At 39.9% G+C, this 20,675-nt stretch overlaps 1 protein-coding gene across 2 annotated transcripts; it reads left to right on the plus strand.

Annotated features, from left to right (window-relative positions):
- Nucleotides 1–5,239: 5,239 nt before the first annotated feature.
- Nucleotides 5,240–16,572, plus strand: LOC115155988 (ICOS ligand-like). Of its 2 annotated transcripts, XM_029703145.1 has the most exons (7): nucleotides 5,240–5,589; nucleotides 7,076–7,115; nucleotides 7,990–8,346; nucleotides 8,467–8,772; nucleotides 8,886–8,972; nucleotides 15,773–16,030; nucleotides 16,279–16,572. In XM_029703145.1, the coding sequence occupies exons 1-7, from the start codon at nucleotides 5,527–5,529 to the stop codon at nucleotides 16,374–16,376; spliced, it is 1,209 nt and encodes a 402-aa protein (XP_029559005.1). In that variant the 5' UTR covers nucleotides 5,240–5,526; the 3' UTR covers nucleotides 16,377–16,572. The 2 variants fall into 2 exon arrangements, with proteins under 2 accessions (XP_029559005.1, XP_029559004.1); XM_029703144.1 differs by having other exon boundaries at nucleotides 15,773–16,572.
- Nucleotides 16,573–20,675: the final 4,103 nt, after the last annotated feature.

Raw genomic sequence — 20,675 nt, forward strand, 5'->3', positions numbered from 1 at the left:
AGGTTGTTTGCACATATCAATCTTCAGGAAGCCTACAGATGGGAATACCATTCTGAGGGCAGACAGCTTTCACCCCAAAAGGCTAAAAGAGAACATTCCATATGGCCAATTCCAAAGAGTCTACAGAATTTGCAGTCAGGAAACAGACTACAGTGTCAAATCTGCTGAATTGGAGAATCGCTTCTTGAATCGGGGCTACAGAGTTCAGGTCCTGAAAGATGCAGGTATAAGGTGTCACGTCTGCTCCCGCTCTTCCCTTCCCCTGGCGCTTGAGGGCGCCAGATTACCCTGCATCACACGCTCCTGCAATCCATCACTCACACCTGCCCTCCCTCGTCACTCGCATCAGCGTTATTGGACTCACCTGGACTCACTTATCACATGTTCTTTTCCTCCCCTATATTTGTCTGTTCCCTTGCTCTGTTCCCGGCTGCTGCATTGTAATTGTTTTTTGTCATTAGTTTCTGTTTGCTGACGTTGTTCTTGTCTCGTTCTATGTCTGTATTTATTAAATGTTACTCCCCGTACCTGCTTCGTCTCTCCAGCGCCAATACATGTGACATAAGGGCTGGACTACTTGACAAAGAGAACTTGTTGCGAAGGGGAGTGCCTCGTGATACATCAGAGAGAGTGTATTTTGTTACAAAATACAGCACTGAAGCAGAGAACATTAAAAGAGTCATTCAAAATAATTGGGGAATCATCCAAAGTGATATGCTACTTAGCCATGTCTTCCCTGAGCCACCAGTCATAAGCTTTAAGAGATGTCCTACTCTAAATGAAAAATTAGTCCACAGCTATCTTCCTGGTTACTCTCAAAAAACATGGCTTGACCACAAACCCAAGGGCTCTTTTAAATGTAACCAGTGCATCTATTGCAGAAATATTGCACAGAAAAAGTATTTTGTAGACACAGCTTCTAAAATGGAGTATTACGTCAAGCATTTCATTAACTGCAAAACCACTCCTGTCATCTATAGATTGGAATGTCCATAGTGCAAGGTGTCCTACATTGGACGGACAAAGAGACACCTTCAAAACCGCTTAGCGGAACACAAGTACGCCATACGGGTAGGCAATGAAGACTACCTCATGGCAAGGCACTACAAGTCCTTATACCATGGCAACCCTGCCTCCCTAAAAGCTATGGGTATTGATCATGTTCTGGCCTCAATTAGAAAAGGGGACCGTCTTAAACAGTTAAACGAAAGGGAAAGTTTTGGTATTTACAAACAACAGGCCACTAAGTACCCTGGTTTAAATGAAGATATGGATTTCTCACCCTTCCTGTAGGGTTGTGATAGGTCCATTTGCTGTCATCTAGTGGACATTTTGCTCAATTGCCCTCAGCTATGTTTAGACTGTTGTTCATGTTTGCTGTGTTCTAGTGTACTATGGAATATATTGCTTTCTTATTCTTGACACTGCTCCCAGTCATATTTAAGGTTAGAACTACCTTTCTAGGCGTTCTGATACTTCTAGCTTGGAGTTTAATTTTTTGATAACATAGATACAGTATTTCACTTTTTAATGTGTATGGTATTGCTTACGAGGTGTGTCCAATCAATTTTGTAACCACTCCCTCTTCAAATTAGGGATAATTGGAAAAGCTGTTCAAAAGAGGACATTGTATTATTTCCTTGTACTCCCTGATGAAGACCATGTAGCTGAAACGCGTCGGATTTTTAAAACGTTGTTTCTATTGAACATGCCATACAAATAAAGGAATTGTAATAATTATATGAAGAGTGCCTTGGTTCTCCTGTCTTTTTGATTAATAATAAATATGTTGGAGTCACATCTCCATCTCAACCAAAATAAAAGTTAAACAAAAGGAGTAAATCAAATTCAAATTTAAAGTGCATTTAATGTTTTATTTGATTTAGTCCTATTCTTTAACATAGATTTTTGGATGAAATGGAGACATGACTCTAACATATGAATTATTAATTTGTAGACAAACTGGAATTAAAGCCATACTCAGTGTAACAGCTTTACCTATCCAAGCAGAAGATACATATTCTTCAAATGTATATGTGGTGGGTTGAAAACCAAACACAATTCAATATCACAATTCAATACGGTAAATAGCCTATTAACATGTAAACAAGTTAACAAATTGTATATCGGATTCACGTCTCCAACTCAATCCAAAAATACAAGTTATACACTGCTGAATAAAATAAAGGGAACACTTAAACAACACAATGTAACTCCAAGTCAATCACACTTCTGTGAAATCAAACTGTCCACTTAGGAAGCAACACTGATTGACAATACATTTCACATGCTGTTGTGCAAATGGATTAGACAACAGGTGGAAATTATAGGCAATTAGCAAGACACCCCCAATAAAGGAGTGGTTCTGCAGGTGGTGACCACAGACCACTTCTCAGTTCCTATGCTTCCTGGCTGATGTTTTGGTCACTTTTGAATGCTGGCGGTGCTTTCACACTAGTGGTAGCATGAGACGGAGTCTACAACCCACACAAGTGGCTCAGGTAGTGCAGCTCATCCAGGATGGCACATCAATGCGAGCTGTGGCAAGAAGGTTTGCTGTGTCTGTCAGCGTAGTGTCCAGAGCATGGAGGCGCTACCAGGAGACAGGCCAGTACATCAGGAGACGTGGAGGAGGCCGTAGGAGGGCAACAACCCAGCAGCAGGACCGCTACCTCCGCCTGTGTGCAAGGAGGAGCAGGAGGAGCACTGCCAGAGCCCTGCAAAATGACCTCCAGCAGGCCACAAATGTGCATGTATCTGCTCAAACGGTCAGAAACAGACTCCATGAGGGTGGTATGAGGGCCCGATGTCCACAGGTGGGGGTTGTGCTTACAGCCCAACACCGTGCAGGACGTTTGGCATTTGCCAGAGCACACCAAGATTGGCAAATTCGCCACTGGCGCCCTGTGCTCTTCACAGATGAAAGCAGGTTCACACTGAGCACATGTGACAGACGTGACAGAGTCTGGAGACACCGTGGAGAACGTTCTGCTGCCTGCAACATCCTCCAGCATGACCGGTTTGGCGGTGGGTCAGTCATGGTGTGGGGTGGCATTTCTTTGGGGGGCCGCACAGCCCTCCATGTGCTTGCCAGAGGTAGCCTGACTGCCATTAGGTACCGAGATGAGATCCTCAGACCCCTTGTGAGACCATATGCTGGTGCGGTTGGCCCTGGGTTCCTCCTAATGCAAGACAATGCTAGACCTCATGTGGCTGGAGTGTGTCAGCAGTTCCTGCAACAGGAAGGCATTGATGCTATGGACTGGCCCGCCCGTTCCCCAGACCTGAATACAGCAAAATTTTGAAATAGTGTTTTTTACATTTTACAGAGCTCGAAAATTGTATATCAAATCAAATTTTATTTGTCACATGCGCCGAATACAAAATGTGTAAACCTTACAGTGAAATACTTACTTACAAGCCCTTAACCAACAATGCAGTTCAAGAAATAGAGTTAAAAAAATATTTACTAAATAAACTAAAGTAAAAAGATCAAATCATAAAGTAACACAAGAAAAGTACATTAAAATTATGGGGTTATATAAAGAGAGCACCGGTAACGAATCAGTGTGTGGGGGTACAGGTTAGTCAAGGTAATATGTAAAGTGGCTATGCATAGATAATAAACAGCGAGTAGCAGCAGTGTAAAAACAAAGGGGGGGGGGGGGGGTAAATGTAAATAGTCCGGGTGGCCATTTGATTAATTGTTCAGCAGTCTTATGGCTTGGAGATAGAAGCTGTTAAGGAGAGAGAATTATTTATTTCAGCTTTTATTTATTTCATCACATTCCGTCCTGCTAGCTAACGTTCAATCGCTGGAAAATAAATGGGACGAACTGAAAGCACGTTTATCATACCAATTGGATATTAAAAACTGTAATATTTCATGTTTCACCGAGTCGTGGCTGAAGGACGACATTAACAACATACAGCTAGCGGGTTATACACTCTATCGGCAGGACAGAACAGCAGCCTCTGGTAAAACACGGGGCGGGGGCCTATGCATTTATGTAAACAACAACTGGTGCACAATATCTAAGGAAGTCTCAAGGTTTTGCTCACCTGAGGTAGAGAATCTCATGATAAGCTGTAGACCACACTATCTACAGTGGGGGGAAAAAGTATTTGATCCCCTGCTGATTTTGTTCGTTTGCCCACTTACAAAGAAATGATCAGTCTATAATTGTTGTTAAGGTACAACAAGAAACCTGGTCTCAGAGAAAGATGTGTAATACTATACATCATCCAAGACGTGTGATAAGGTAAGTCATTTAATTAATATGCTATGAACGATCCGGGTAAGATGTATGATACTATACATCCTATAAATCATATGATATTGTTCGACCGCTATTCCATTCATAATGTAACCTAACGTAACATAATCTATCATACTCCCGAGTGGCGCAGCAGTCTAAGGCACTGCATCGCAGTGCTAGAGGCGTCACTACAGACCCCAGGTTTGATCCCAGGCTGTATCATGATCGGGAGTACCGTAAGCCGGCGCACAATTGTCCCAGCGTTGTCCGGGTTAGGGGAGGGTTTGGCTGGGGGGACTTTGCAAGTAGGCCGTCATTGGAAATAAGATTTTTTTGTTAACTGACTTGCCTAGTTATATAAAGGTTAAATAAACATTTTACAAAAATGCTAAATGGAGTGTCACTGATTTACGTACTGAATAATAACAATTGCCTTGAGACCATGTTGCTTATACTGGTGTACTATCTTAATTTGACCAGTTTCTCACAGCAGGAAAAATAATCCTATAGCAACAGGAAATGTGAAGTATAGGCCTAATTAATGGACATTTTTGTACGGGTTGATACATTTTTTCAAGTTTGACCTTGAATACAATAGAATTTGCATTTCCTGCTGACCAGGAACATTCGGCACAAAAACAGCGTGACCAAATTAAGATAGCACACCTGTAAGTTGTAGGTCTTACAGCCAGCGCCTTACCTGGCTAGGTATACAAGTGTTTGATTAATGAATAATGTAAACAACAAAATAGTAAGGGGGTAACTGTTAGTAGTCTATGAATCACACAGCCACAGCTTGAGTTGGCAAATGTCATTGTACAGAAAAGTCAAGTACTGAAATGAAAGCTATTTACAGTGGTAATATACTCAGTGTCTTAAAACTGAAGCAATGGGGAGCATAATGAACTTTCAATGTTTGCCTAAACGTATTGCTCTTTCCATGTGTTGTGTCATATTCGGTCAAACAAACTTGATGCTAATGAATGAAGCAACACGTGAGGAAAATCACATACCACACGTACATTCTTGCTAACAGGAAGTGTGTGTGTGTGTGTGTGAGAGAGGGAGACAGAAAGAGAGCAAGAATGTATTTTAGCACCTTTATTATTGTAATTGTGATCTCTACTGTATATTATGTAATCAATTATTATATCCAGGAATAGGCAGACTTAAATTAGTCAGTGACATTGCGATCATGTGAGAGGGTGGAGCTGTTAGGATGAAAGTAGATTAGCTATTCTTGACGACAATCTAGATGTGAAAGGGTATGAACACCAACATGCTTGTCATAGAAAGGAGAAGGATCATCTCTGAGTCGGTCTTCCGTCTGGTAAGATTTGGGTTAACCCCTAATTTATGGCTTAATAATCAGGTTGCATTCTGTACATTATCATTTGTTTCTCATGAAGCTACATACTATATATACACAACTGTTATTTCGCTATGAGGAGATACGGCTACTATGAGAAAGTGCTGTCTGCATTCATATGCACGGACAAAATGAAACAACTTCTGCACAATTCAAAAGTTAACTTCTAGGGTCTGTATCCACAAATTGTCTCAGAGTAGGAAAGAGTTACCAGATTGAAAATTTAAAAAATGCAGTCTGTTAATGCTTCCTGCGCCACATGCAATTGCTTTGGAGTTGTTAAACTAATGTTTTGATATTTCTGTATAAATATCCATAAATAATCGAGACCTACATGCAACAGTATCTCTTGCGCTTTTGACAATGATTTCAAGAGGCCTTTTTCACATCATATGCCTAAATACATATAACCACTAACAAATAAACACATTTTTCTTTTGATTATTTAATTACCTTACAATATGTTACTTCAAGTTATCCATTTGGGACGCAACATCGCATTGTTATAATAAGTCTTAATTGGCCTATATGAATGATTTGAATCTTTTATTTTTGTGTCATTCACCAGTTCGCGACCCACCCCTTACAGGGATCAATTGACACACAACGGCTTTACTGCGCAGTGCGCATCGCATACAAAGAATGAAACAATATAAACATGATAACAAAGAAAGTTATCCTAGCATTAACAATAACCTATACGGCTATTGAAGGCAACTAGGGCTTATGCTAACTTTGATTGTGTTCGATGAAAATGATAGACCTTTCAAACGTTGTATGCATCATGACGTTGGTAAGCACTAAACCCAACGCCGCTAATAGATGAGTAAGGGAGGGCACATACACTGAGTATACCAAGCATTAGGAACACCTTCCTAATATAGAGTTGAACCCCAACCTTTTGCCCTGGGAACTCTAAAAGGTGCCAAAGTGTTCCACAACGATGCTGGCCCATGTTGACTCCAATGCTTCCCACAGTTGTGTCAAGTTGGCTGGATGTCGTTTGGGTTGTGGACCATGCTTGATTCACACAGGAAACTGTTGAGTTTGATAAACCCAGCAGCATTGCAATTCTTGACACAAACCGGTGAGCCGACTACCATGCCTCGTTCAAAAGGCACTTAAATATGTTGTCTTGCCAATTCACCCTCTGAATGGCACATACCCAATCAATGTCTCGATTGTCTTAATTCCTTCTTTAACGTGACTCCTCTACTTCATCTACACTGATTGAAGTGGATTGAACAAGTGACATCAATAAGGGATCATAGCTTTCACCTGGATTCACGTGGTCAGTCTATGTCATGGAAAGAGCAGGTGACATTAATGTTTTGTATACTCAGTGTATGTCATGAAAGGAAGATGTGTATTTCACAAATAAAGCAGATGTCATACAAAATGAAACCAACCCCCCCCATTAATTTCTTCTCTAATTATTTTCTTGCAGCGTGGAATATCTACTCTGGTACTCATATTTTTGCTCTTTGGTAAGTCTCCTTTATCTCAATGCGCATTTATTTTATTTCATTCAATGCTTTACAGAAAGAAAGGGTTTTGGCTTGTCTAAAGAGAAAATCTCTGGGCTTGCCCACACATCTGCCACACAGACCTTCCCATGGAAATACTTCTTCTTTCCCTTTTGGGGTCTAGGTCAAATGTTGTTACCGAGCTGACTGTTTATGACAAAGATAAATAACTCAACCAAACGTTTCATCAGAGTAGTCATGAAACAGGTGATGTCATACATCTTCCCATCATCTTCGTAAGCAAGTGCTGGAATTCATTACAAAAGTACACAAATAAAGGAACAACCCAGTTTCAAATGTTATTGTATGGCTTTTGGAAGAGAAAAGGTTTCTTACATTTTCAGGAACATGTTTGTTTAGGGGACTTTTCTCTCTGCATGTGTGCACTGTGCTTAAGCTCTTTCTACCACATCCTTATAACTACTGTAATTTCCTTTGAGTGAGTACATGAGCATGTCATGCCATTCTTCCAGTGAAGCCTGCTGTCACAATAGCAGTGTGAGTTTTAGTGTTTGGGCCCCTCTGTCCTGGTTTGAAGGACTGTGTCAGTTCTAGCATAAGTTCCTACAATTCTCTCAAGGAGTCAGGATATAGGCATGGAGGGGCAGGAAACTTGCAGGCTTCATATGGGCCTGTGCTTGAGCACCATTGATTACATTAAGGCACAGTGACAATTCTTCACTGTTTCACACCTCAAGCCAATTGAGACATGCATAGATTCTCCCATATTCAAACACAATCATGCAGTTATACAGTGGTGGACGTTTATGATCTGTGTGTTGAATTCTGAGCTTAGTTTGGTGTAACTTTGGCATATTTGTCTTTAATTTTTCAGCACAAGTTGCATCTGAACATCTAGTCACTGGCATTATAGGAGAATCTGTTCTGTTACCCTGTGACCTGAATTCATCCATCAACCCAGCAAGACTCCGGTTCCATTGGCAAGATCATTCAGACGTTGTGTTGTACTCGTTCAACGGAAGAGTTGAGCAAGAATATCAGAATGAACTTTACACAAACAGGACTAATGCCTTTCAGGTTGAGATGAGTTCTGGAAATATCTCTATCAAACTCAGGCAAGTAACACCTCAAGACAACCAGAAAACCTACTGGGCTTTCGCTTCGCTGTTCGACAGAAATGATCAACCTATCCATTTCACCAAAGTGTGTCAGACTACTCTGCTTGTAGCAGGTATGGCTGAGTTATTCATAGCTCTTGTGGGAAATCATAAAGGACATTATTATAGCATTTATACATGGCACTTTATGGAACCTTTCTCTCACTTCTTGTCTTTGCCTTGTACACTTTCAGCACGGTTCCTGACACCAAAATTGACTGTGAAATACAAAGTGATGAATGCAATGTGCTTGACCCAGGGAGGCTACCCCAAACCAAAAGTCACATGGACTATCCAGGACCTCTCACAGCCTCAGAACAGCACTCTGGAACCCAGGGAAGTACAGACCAACATTACACTTGATCCTGAAAGTGGACTGTACACCGTCTGGAGCCAAGTGAATTTCACAGAGATTTACAGAGATAATCATTCTGTGACCTGCCAGGTGTTCAACCCCGTTCTGAACGAGACTGTGAGCAACACAACCGTCATCCGCACAAGTAAGAGAATTCACACAGACCCTGCAAGAACATGATACAGTGTGTTTCACCCCCTCTCATTACATAATATGTATTAACTGAAAACTTAAACTGGTCTTGTCTTTTCCCCACAGGTGAAGGCCTTTCTCTCAGTGTTATTGTAGGCATCACACCATTGATGCTGGTTTGCCTCTGGGGAATCATTTTTGTGTACAAACAATGTAAGTTGCAATTTCAGGATTTTTATTACTATAATGAAAATAGATCCAGTACTGTATAAAGACACCCCATCTGTAATTACTCTGTTAGTGACAAATCTAAGGATATTATATCCATTTACATTCAATGAAGTGCTACCAACTCCCAATCACACGATTACTGCAAACCAGGGATAACTATAGACATAACTATGCTTTGTGGAAAATAACTATTTTTCCTGGGGCACAAATAGTTACTTTGAAAGTGACTACAACTACTTGAATAAAGATTCCCAAAAAATGATGACTTTTTTAAACTATTTAAATACAGATCTCAGAAAGAAACTTATTTTTAAAAAGATTTGAATAAAGATCTGAGAAAGCATTTACTTAAAGAAAATATTTGAACACAGATCTGAGGAAGTGACTAGTTTTCTTAAACTAGGATTGGCCGCCTTCAACTAATGGCAGGGCTGCATCTGGAACTGCATGTTGAAGATAGAAATAGAATCAATAGAGCACACACAATCTCCTATACTATTCCAATCTATCTGACAGTCATACTGTATTTGATCTACACAATACATTTATATCTGAACATTCTGTTAATGTCCATTCTCCTAAATATCCATTGCTCCAGGTGTACATAATAAAGGCCACTGAAAAGGTTGAAAGCTGCAATTAATACTGCAGAGTAATTCGAAGCCAATTGCAAACATTGCAAGTTGGATATTTACACAGCTAATTCTCCAGTGTAAGAAAACAAACAAAATTAACACAGAATGTTAAATCAACACTGAAAGTGTTGAGTCTGGACCCATATCAAATAACATTTTATTTGTCACATGTGCCGAATACAACAAGTGTAGACCTTCCCGTGAAATGTTTACTTACAAGCCCTTAACCAACAATGAAGTTAAGAAAATAGAGTTAAGAAAATATTTACTAAATAAACTATAAAAAAAGAAGTAACACAGTAAAATACCGATAGGGTGCCGGTACTGAGTCAATGTGCGGGGTTACAGGTTAGTCGAGGTAATTTGTACATATAGATGCCGGTTCTGTTAAATTAACACTGCTTAATGTAAAGTTGTGCCTTTAGAGTTAATTGTAGAGTTACCATCCATGACCTATTTGTTAGTGACAGAGACATGGTTGCTGCATTCAGCCATTTTCAGTCTTATGGACTTCACCAATCCTAAGCAAATATGTATTTTTTTTAATGTATTTTTTTACACAATACCATACGTATTACACAAGGCCTTATTTTGAGGGCCTAGTGACACCCCAATGCAGGGGCCTGAAACTGATACACATCACTTTGAACCAAAAACTGTGCACATCATTGTCATATTTCCCAGCATGCTCTATTGCAGGTACATTTTTTGAATTGTTTCAATATATGTATGCGCAGGTACTGTACATTAATTCCTCAATCAATCTTATGCTACTTAAATATATATTACAAACATTTTCGAAATGAATCCAATATCTTACTTGGACTTATTGTACCCGTTGCTTAAATGTTTGTTCCAGTTTAGATGCTTTAGGTAGTCTTATAGACTAGCCTTCCAACCCTGGCAGTCATTTTGAATATAGGTTGCAGGCTATCAAAAATTCTTAATGTTGGATGCCCCCACACTGGCTGGATTCAAATAGGAATCACACATCACCTTGCAAGCCAACATAATGTGACTTGCAGGCCTGATGTGGCCTGTAAACCATGAGTTTAATGTTGTATTACACTCAGAAAAAAAGGCTTGCATTTGTTTCTAAAGGAGTACAAACACATGTCACTGTAGTAGTGCAGTGTGGTTGTACTTTATATGTATATTTTATTTCCCTTACATGGGACTCGTAATAAGACTAAGCGATTAGCCCCTTAAAGGAATTATCTGACTCCATAAGATAAATAGCAATATGCAAGAACACAATAGTTGAGTTACAGTAATAGGCAATTAATAAATGTCTGAGAATAGAATTCTAAACAATGGATTCATATACAAGGCATAAAGCTTAAGTTGCAAGGCATTAACAATCATGGGCCATGGCCCATAGAAGAACAATGTATCTAAGACCTTTTTATAAGCGTCTAAGTTGTTTGGATTCAAAATAGGAGTTGTTGACCAATAGTTTTACCGTAAAGTTAAAATAATGTCTTCCTAAGACAACACAAATTAATCCTTGTGTTGAGTCACATGATAACATATTCACTTTGGATCTCACTTGGTGAAGTCCACAGGACCAAATGTGGATGAATGCAACAAGCATGTCTATGTCACTAACAAATGCAGTCATGGGTGCTACTCAAAAGTCAAGGTACTCTGGGAAATATTTGAATAAGGCGTTAAACGAAACAGTGTGTTAATTTAACACTGTTCCAGTGTCTACATGGATCCACAGACTCATCACATTGTGTTGATTTAACACTCCCAGTGTTAATTATTTTTTTAAATCACAGTGGAGAATTTGCTGTACACCAGAACAGTGTTAAAGGTCCTGAACAGTCATTCTGAAAAGTATTGTTTCTTTCATGGCTAACTACAAAGAAGTTTGAAAAGACTGAGGCTGTGGGTGGGGAGCTTACAGTATAATCATGAAACGCTTATGTCAAGCAACTTGGATGCAGCGCTGCAGTAAAATCTTCTCAAGCAAATGTGGTGATACACAAAGCAACTCAAACATTGAAATTGCATTAATGCTAGATTTTTTGTTGTTGATATACAGTGCCTTCGGAAAGTATTCAGGCCCCTTGACTTTTTTCCACATTTTGTTATGTTACAGCCTTATTCTAAAATTGATGTGATTTTTTTTCTCAGCAATCTACACACAATACCCCATAATGACAAATCGAAAACAGGTTTTTAGAAATGTTTATTAATTTATACAAAATAAAAAACTGAAAAACCTTATTTACATAAGAATTCAGACCCTATGCTATGAGACTCGAAATTGAGATCAGGTGCATCCTGTTTCCATTGGTGGTCCTTGAGATGTTTCAACAACTTGATTGGAGTCCACCTGTGATAAATTCAATTGATTGGACATTATTTGGAAAGGCACACACCTGTCTATATAAGGTCCCACAGTTGACAGTGCATGTCAGAGCAAAAACCAAGCCATGAGGTCAAAGAAATTGTCTTCAGAGCTCTGAGACAGGATTGTGTTGAGGCACGGCCAAACTGAGCAATCGTGGCAGGAGGGCCTTGGTCAAGAAGGTGACCAAGAACCCGATGGTCACTCTGACAGAGCTCTAGAGTTCCTCTGTCAAGATGGGAGAACCTTCCAGAAGGAAAACCATCTCTGCAGCACCACCAATCAGGCCTTTATGGTAGAGTGAGCAGACGGAAGCCACTCTTCAGTAAGAGGCACATGACAGCCCGCTTGGAGTTTGCCAAAAGGCACCTAAAGACTCTCAGACCATGAGAAACAAAATTCTCTGGTCTGATGATCTCTTTGGCCTCAATGCCAAGCGTCACATCTGGAAGAAACCTGGCACCATCCCTAGGGTGAAGCATGGTGGTGGCAGCATCGTGCTTTGGGGATGTTTTTCAGGGACCGGGAGACTAGTTAGGATCGAGGCAAAGATGAACGGAGCAAAGTACAGAGAGATCCTTGATGAAAACCTGCTCCAGAGTGCTCAGGAACTGACTGGGGTGAAGGTTCACCTTCCAACAGGACAACGACCCTAAGCACACAGCCAAGATAACGCAGGAGTGGCTTCAGGACAAGTCTCAATATCCTTGAGTTGCCCAGTGTGAGGGAAAAATTGTGTATTCACCTTATTTGTTGGATATGTGACAATGATTTACTTAACGAACAGTAAGATATTTCTGTCCTGCTAATGCTGTGTTTTATGGTCCCCACTCTAGCACCCTGTAGCTAGTCTGGGTGTTGAGGACATGGGTTCTACTAGAGATAGCTTGAAGCTGACAATTTACTTGTGTTGGTGATGAAAACCTAAAAGCTAGCATTCTATAGGCAAGATGTGGTGTGTGTGACTCGAGATAGAGAGAGCCTGGAAGAGTTAAGAACAATGCCTCATTGTCTCATCTTACTGGCATCTGGGAAACTAAGTAAAAGAACATCCTGTGTAGATTACCAAGGTGGCTTATGGGAAGGTTAGAAGTGACTGGCTAAGCAATCTTGGTATCAGCTATATAAAAACTGTGCATCGTCTGTAAAGGCTTGACTCTCAGCCTAACAGTCAGTCAAGACTGGTGGGCTGACGGTCTCATTATTGCAATAATGAATTGATATGACATATTATAGCATAATGCAGCGACAGTTTCATCAAATGTAAGTAGTTGTCATGGAATTCTAGGACCAGTGGAGATGCGGAATCAGGCGCAGGAGACAGAGGCCCGGAGCAACAGTGTTTTAATGCCACGGTAAACAAAACACAATAGCCGAAAGGCACAGGGCGCTTAAAGAGGTCCACCCGGGAAACACATTCCCAAAAGAAAACACGAAGAAAAGCGCACGGGGCGCAGCCCGGCAATAAATCGTACACAGGCCAGCGAAACAGGCCAAACACACAACTGTCCTGAGTGGACAATAAACAATCCCGCACGAGAACCCAAACTGAAAATACACACTAAATAACCCCCCCACTAATGACAGACACGAAACGGGTGCGGGAAAGACAGACAAAACCAAAAGACACAGAAACATAGATCGGTGGCAGCTAATAGGCCGGCGACGACGACCGCCGAGCGCCGCCACCTTCGTTGGATACTGTGACAGTAGAACGTAAGTAGCATACTTGTGCCATAAGTGGGCTGCTTGGACATGATGTGAACCCGGGAGCCTGGCTAGCAGGCAGGCTAGCTGGCAGACTAGCAGGCTGGTTAGCTGGCTGGCTGGCTAGCAACTGATGTTACAAAGTCAACTAACAAAACAGATACAATTTCAGTAATGTAGGCAATCTGGCTTGAATTCAATTTTGAATATATTGAGCATCAATGTTGTCGGGATATAACATTAGCTAGCTAGCTACAAACCTTTGTAGCTAGGTACTGTTGCTATGAGAGGAGAGTGGCTAGGTTTCAGTTTTGTATCGCAGTTCGGTACATAGAACATATAGATTTTCAATGAGGGCATGCTGCATTTCCCACTTTGAATGTATAATCCTAATCTTTTTTTGTTTCTCCTTCAACAAAAATTAAATATTAGCCTTTTAGACCCAATGTAATTTAGTTTATTTCGTTTGCTTACCTTCATTCTTTGCTATAAAATTTTAGATTGTCACTGTTGGATTTTCTTAAATGTTTTCTCAGAGAATCCCTATGGGAGAATGTTACATTTCTATACATCCTTCCAGAAAGAAAACTAGCAAGTGGATCGCGGAATCATCTGTTGACCATTTAGGGAATTGAGTTCTCCACTGGTGTGCCAAATATTATATTATATTGTATTGACTGAAAAATGACTAGGGGAAAAATGTACTTTAACATGCGTTGCTGGCTCAAAACCTAATATAAACACAACTATCATCGTGTCTATAATAAGTATCTTTACCGTAGATGAATAGGCTAAACTTTTAATTACATTTGCTGTCACCCTACAGTCAGATTTTGTCACCAGTAGAGTAGCTACCTAGCTATATAAACCATGCCCCTCTGCAAACTCATCTTCTCCCATGTTGGTTAGAAGGTGGTACTTATTTAATTAGGTAAGAGAATACCATTGGTGTATTAAAATGAGAGTTAAGGTGATGTCACCTTGTCCCGTTAATAATGTATCCAAGTGTTTGACATGGGGGAGGGGACCAGTAGCTTTATGATCAAACTTTATCAATGTAGAAGCAACTGTCATTTTTCATACTTTGGTCAACATACTTCTGGTTTACTCCAAATATCATACCATTTCATGAAAAACATGATTTTGACTGTTCATGACCTTTAACACAATACCATATGTATTCATGAGGCCTTATTTTGAGCGCCTAGTTTGACCGTAATACAGGGGCCTGAAACTCAGACACATTTTATCCAAAGCCACGTCTATCATTATCATATTTCCCAGCATGCTCTATTGTAGGTTGATTTAAAAAGAAAGGTTTCAATATCTATGTTTGTGCATGTACAGTAAATTGATTGATTGATTAATATATATAATAAATAACATACACTACTGTTCAAAAGTTTGGGGTCACTTAGAAATGTCCTTGTTTTTGAAAGAAAAGCATATTTGTTGTCCATTAAAATAACATCAAATTGATCATAAATACAGTGTAGACATTGTTAATGTTGTAAATGACTATTGTAACTGGAAACGGCAAATTTTTAATGGAATATCTACATAGGTGTTCCAATGGCACGTTGTGTTAGATAATCCAAGTTTATCATTTTAAAAGGCTAATTGATCATTAGAAAACCCTTTTGCAATTATGTTAGCACAGCTGAAAACTGTTATTCTGATTAAAGAAGCAATAAACTGGCCTTCTTTAGACTAGTTGAGTATCTAGAGCATCAGCATTTGTGTGTTCGATTACAGGCTCAAAATGGCCAGAAACAAATAACTTTCTTCTGAAACTCGTCAGTCCATTCTTGTTCTGAGAAATTAAGACTATTCTCGTACAATGCTGTGTACTACTCCCTTCACAGAACAGTGCAAACTGTCTCTAACCAGAATAGAAACAGGATTGGTAATTATAATTTTAAATGATAAAATACAACTATTTTCTGCCCAGGACTGGATGAATGTACTACTGTATATCTTGGCCTCTCATTTGAGGAGTGTCAAGTATGTGAAAACTAATCTGCCTTTTAATAGTTAGATATTGTTCATTATGACTAAAACAGTGATCCATGTTGATCTAGGTTGTGGAACCAGTGGAGGTAAAGCTACAGCAAACAGTGTTGCTGCAGGATCCAGCGGGGGTGCCACAGGAGGTGATGAGGAGCACAGCAATCTGATGGCTTCCACAACAAGCCAGGCTTTGGGCAATAGTAGTGCTGTTCAAGGTGATGGAGCTACAGCAATCAATGGTGGTGAAGCCACAGATAACAACACTAATGGTGCTGCCACAGAAGCAAACAGTGCTGCGAACAGTGCTGCCACAGAAGGTGTTACAGAACCAGTGGATGACATGGTAACTGTCACCACGGTAACCTGTTTGGGTCAGGTTACCATGGACCACAGTCCTGCAGGGACATCTCTCACACCCACCAGAGGGAGAGAGATCGAGAGGTATGGAGGTGGGGGGTTTTATGACACCTCACGCATTGTAAATCTTAAGCAGCAGACAAAATTCCTTTGTCATTCAGTGTGGAGGGATGGAATGTATGATGGGCCTATGGAGAACCTACCTCAGAACAGTAACATGCAATGAATGGACTTTGGGACAATATGTTTCGTCAGCCAAAAAGGTGGTACAGTGGTTGCTCCACTAAAAGTTTAGCGATTAGGCTGCGGGACTTATAGGTAATTTGTGGTTTACTACGGTACCCTGCGTCACCACTTCATTGCTCCAGACCAGCGCAAGGGGGAGTTAGAGCACTGATTATGATTTTGGGTCCCAATGCTGGTTCAATACCCTCAACTGGGAGATGCATGAGATGACTGTAAGTTTTTGGTTTCTCTCCCTCTAAAAACATTAATAAATAATTCTAAATAATAATTATTATTCTAATAAGTATTATTATTATAATGTATCACATCCGACCGTGATTGGGAGTCCCATAGGACTCCGAAATAAATGTTTTGGCCTTTATTCAGATTACAATCGCTCATTTTAGTTTTTTTGAAAACGAAATAACCTCCAAAATATCGTTATATTATCAAGTTGATGGCACAGTCATATAGCGGCACCTACATAAAGCTGAGTGACTCACTCATTCATGGCTTTGGATCAAAATAAGTCAGTACCAACATTCTTTCTGAAAGTCTTTAATAAAGAAATGTTTTGGTTATCCTGACCTGGACACCATGTACAGTATTATAATAGCCCTCCTGATTAGCGCAGCGGTCTAAGACGCTGCATCGCAGTGCAAAATGCGTTGCTACAAATGTATGTTTGATACCCGTGCCGGGAGACCCATATGTAATTATTGACAGTCAAGTCATTGATATAAATATTTTTCGATATACTGTAGGCCTACAGTAGGCGACATGAGTCTCACTAGTGTTGAGTAATGTGCTGTTAAAAGTGACATCGGTCTTATTTATTTAAAGAGCATATTGAAGTTAGAAGCAATAGGATTTGAAGCAATAGCCTACAACTATTTTAGCACCGTTTCGCACTGCTCTGAGACAAGCATGGGGACTGGTCTTGATAAATCAATGAGATTTTTATTTTCACTTAATCTCCATTTGGGTATTGATTAGACTACATGCATGTTTTGTTCAATCAAGTTCATATTTATATCAAAAACCAGCTTTTTACATTAGCATGTTTTGTTCAGAACTAGCATACCCCCCGAAAACTTCCGGTGAATTTACTAAATTACTCACGATAAACGTTGACAAAAAACATGACAATTATTTTAAGAATTATAGATACAGAACTCCTTTATGCAATCGCGGTGTCCGATTTTAAAATAGCTTTTCGGTGAAAGCACATTTTGCAATATTCTGAGTATATAGCCCGGCCATCACGGCTAGCTATTTTGACACCCACCAAGTTTTGCACTCACCAAACTCAGATTTACTATAAGATAACAGATTACCTTTACTGTTCTTCGTCAGAATGCACTCCCAGGACTTCTACTTCAACAACCAATGTTGTTTTGGTTCCAAATAATCCATAGTTATTTCCAAATAGCTCCGTTTTGTTTGTGCGTTCAAGTCACTATCCGAAGGGTGACGCGCCGGCGCGTTTCGTGACAAAAAATGTCAAAATATTCCATTACCGTACTTCGAAGCATGTCAAACGCTGTTTAAAATCAATTTTTATGCAATTTTTCTCGTAAAATAGCGATAATATTCCAACCGGGAGACGTTGTATCCGTTCAAACACTGAAAGTAAAACATGCACGCGCGCACCAGTGCCATTGTTCTCAGAAGGACCACTCACCAAAACCCCTGCTGTTTTTCGCCCAGAGACTGCAGAGCTATCATTCAATGTTCTGGCGCCTTCTGAGAGCCAATGAAAGCCTTAGAAAATGTCACGTTACAGCAGAGATCCTGTATTTTCGATAAAGAGGCTATAGAAGGACAAGAAATGGTCAGACAGGGCACTTCCCATATAGAATCTTCTCAGGTTTTGGCCTTCCATATGAGTTCTGTTATACTCACAGACACCATTCAAACAGTTTTAGAAACTTTAGGGTGTTTTCTATCCAAATCTACTAATTATATGAATATTCTAGTTTCTGGGCAGGAGTAAAAACAAGATTAAATCAGGTACGTTTTTTATATCCGGCCGTGAAAATACTGCCCCCTATCCCTAACAGGTTAATCAAATGAATTAAGCTAAATGTCTTAAAATCAGTCCCATATACTATGTCCTTACTAAAAAGGTTTTAAATTCTCTAGTACAGCCACTATTGAAGGCTATCAAATGTTTCTCAAAGATGCCCTCTGGTGGTCAAACTAGCACTAACTAGCTTTAATTGTTATGATGGCTGCCACTTAAATAACGTGCCGTAGAATTCTGCTGCACCATGCAAGCTGTGCTGCAGTACGCTGCAACTTTAAAAAGACGAACCACTGTAATGACGAATGAAGGAATATGAAAATGTGTTGTTTTTGTTATGTTATTAAAAGTTAAATGACGACATTATAACAAAAACATTGTAACTTGAAGAGTTTTCATAATATGTACCTGATGTTTGCATACTGTATGTTGTCCAGATCAAAGAGAATGTTTTAGTTGTTAGTTGTCTAAATTGAATCTGAGTAAAATCCAGACCTTGCCTCGTAACTAGTGACGCCCAGAGAACTTGCCATGAAGACGGAAATGCCCCTTTCTGACCCAAGGGTATAAAACGTGAATTAAGAATTAACATATCAGACTAGGTGACCACGAGCTGCAGCCAAGATCTGATTCATTGTAATCCCAAAACGCTACACGAGGTTGAAGAAGACAAAGAAACCTTTTAAAAATCTATGCTACGGATGAGTAGCTGTGGCTAAGAGGGTGAATTCAACAAGGATCACCCGGTTACCACTCTCCAAGGAATCGTGTGTCTACACTGCTTTCATTCCTACGCTGGAGCCCTGAACTACACGGCTGACCGTATTCAGAACAAGGGCTAGGAAACAGGCCACTAAGAGAAAGGACACTGACATCGTGTGGACAATCAGAGAGTTACACCCGGTAACCAAAGAAGTGCCGTCATCAGAGGAGAAGGCAAACCCGGTCTACGAAGAGACACCCCATCAGAGACCTTCAAGTAATTACATTATTATATTCTGACCCATAAGAGCGGCAGTTTGGGGCAAGGTGTTAGGGATAAAATAAGCATAGTTTACAAATGTATCCAATTGTGCATTTCTCTCTCTTTTGAAATCCCCATTTTGTGTAACACGTCATATTGTGTTGGCCCGCTAGGGACCTGTTTCATTGCACTAAGTTCTAATCAATAGCCTAGACTGTGTGTTTGTGTATCTTATATTATCATTTTAGCTTGTTAGTAAATAAATAATCAACTCAATTGGTGTGGTACAGACTTATTTAGTGGGACTCGGGTTTGTGCAGATTCCCGGATCATGCGACAACCAACCGGAGACTGTAGAGGAAGTTCATTAATTAACTACTGTTGTAAAATCAATATTCTAATATTCTTTGAGTTAATTTGGGAAATGGAAACTCAATAAAAACAACTTTCCCATGGTGCCCCAGGTTACTGAGTTAATCACGTAATTATTAACAGTTAATCATTCGATGAACCGCAGTCGTCACAATCAATACAATGTCACAACAGTAACCATGCAACTGGACAAACATTAGTGGTAAGAAATTGTGTTTTCGGACAGGTCTTAGCCGGAACTAGATGCAGATAGATGAGACGATTGTGTACTGTGTCTCATGACACACGTTTATAGGCAGTCCTTATCTTGACAATTATAGACGTGACGAGTTTTAGGAGTATTTCTTGGGGCTATCTGTCACAGTTTCTGTGTTATTTGATTGTTGTTTCCTTGGAGGGCACCCTTACCCTGTTTTCTATTTTCCAAGTTACCCTTATTATTACTTATTGGATTCACATGTGTTTAATTACCTTCTCTGTTCACCTGGTTGCCTTGCTATTTAGGTTCCTCAGGTGGCCTGTATCTTTGCTTAGGTCTCATGTTTTTATTAGTGTGCGGTTGTCTGGATTTACCCTTACCTCTGCTTGCGTTCTCTGTGACTGGGTTCGAACTAGCATTATTGTTACACTACCTAGCTAAGATTCTTGACGTTGGATTAAAATGAGAATATAGCGTCCATATCGAATTGATATGGCAGGCAAAAATCCGAAGACAAACCAACCGGAAATCTTTTTTTTTTTAGGTCCCAGGCTCTTATAATGGAAACCTATTGTTCCTATGTAATTCTGTCTCCCAGATTGCAATTCCTATGGCTTCCACTAGATGTCAACAGTCTTTATTCAAGGTTTCAGGCTTGTTTTTTGAAAATCAAGCAAGAATTTTGAGTTTTGGTTAGGAGAGCACTGGAACAATATAACTCTTTGGGCGCGCGCTTAGTCATTTTGTTTTCCTGTTGAACATACTACTTTCCGTATGAAATATTATAGTTTATTTACATTTTAGAGTACCTGAGGATTAAATAGAAATGTT

The sequence above is a fragment of the Salmo trutta genome, chromosome 20 (assembly GCF_901001165.1).
Source record: "Salmo trutta chromosome 20, fSalTru1.1, whole genome shotgun sequence".
NCBI lineage: Eukaryota > Metazoa > Chordata > Actinopteri > Salmoniformes > Salmonidae > Salmo > Salmo trutta.

Coding starts and splice junctions, on each gene's coding strand:
- LOC115155988 (XM_029703144.1), top strand. CDS start 5,527: ATGAACACCAACATGCTTGTCATAGAAAGGAGAAGGATCATCTCTGAG. Junction 7,116..7,989: donor ACTCATATTTTTGCTCTTTG/GTAAGTCTCCTT, acceptor TTAATTTTTCAG/CACAAGTTGCATCTGAACAT. Junction 8,773..8,885: donor CACAACCGTCATCCGCACAA/GTAAGAGAATTC, acceptor TTTTCCCCACAG/GTGAAGGCCTTTCTCTCAGT.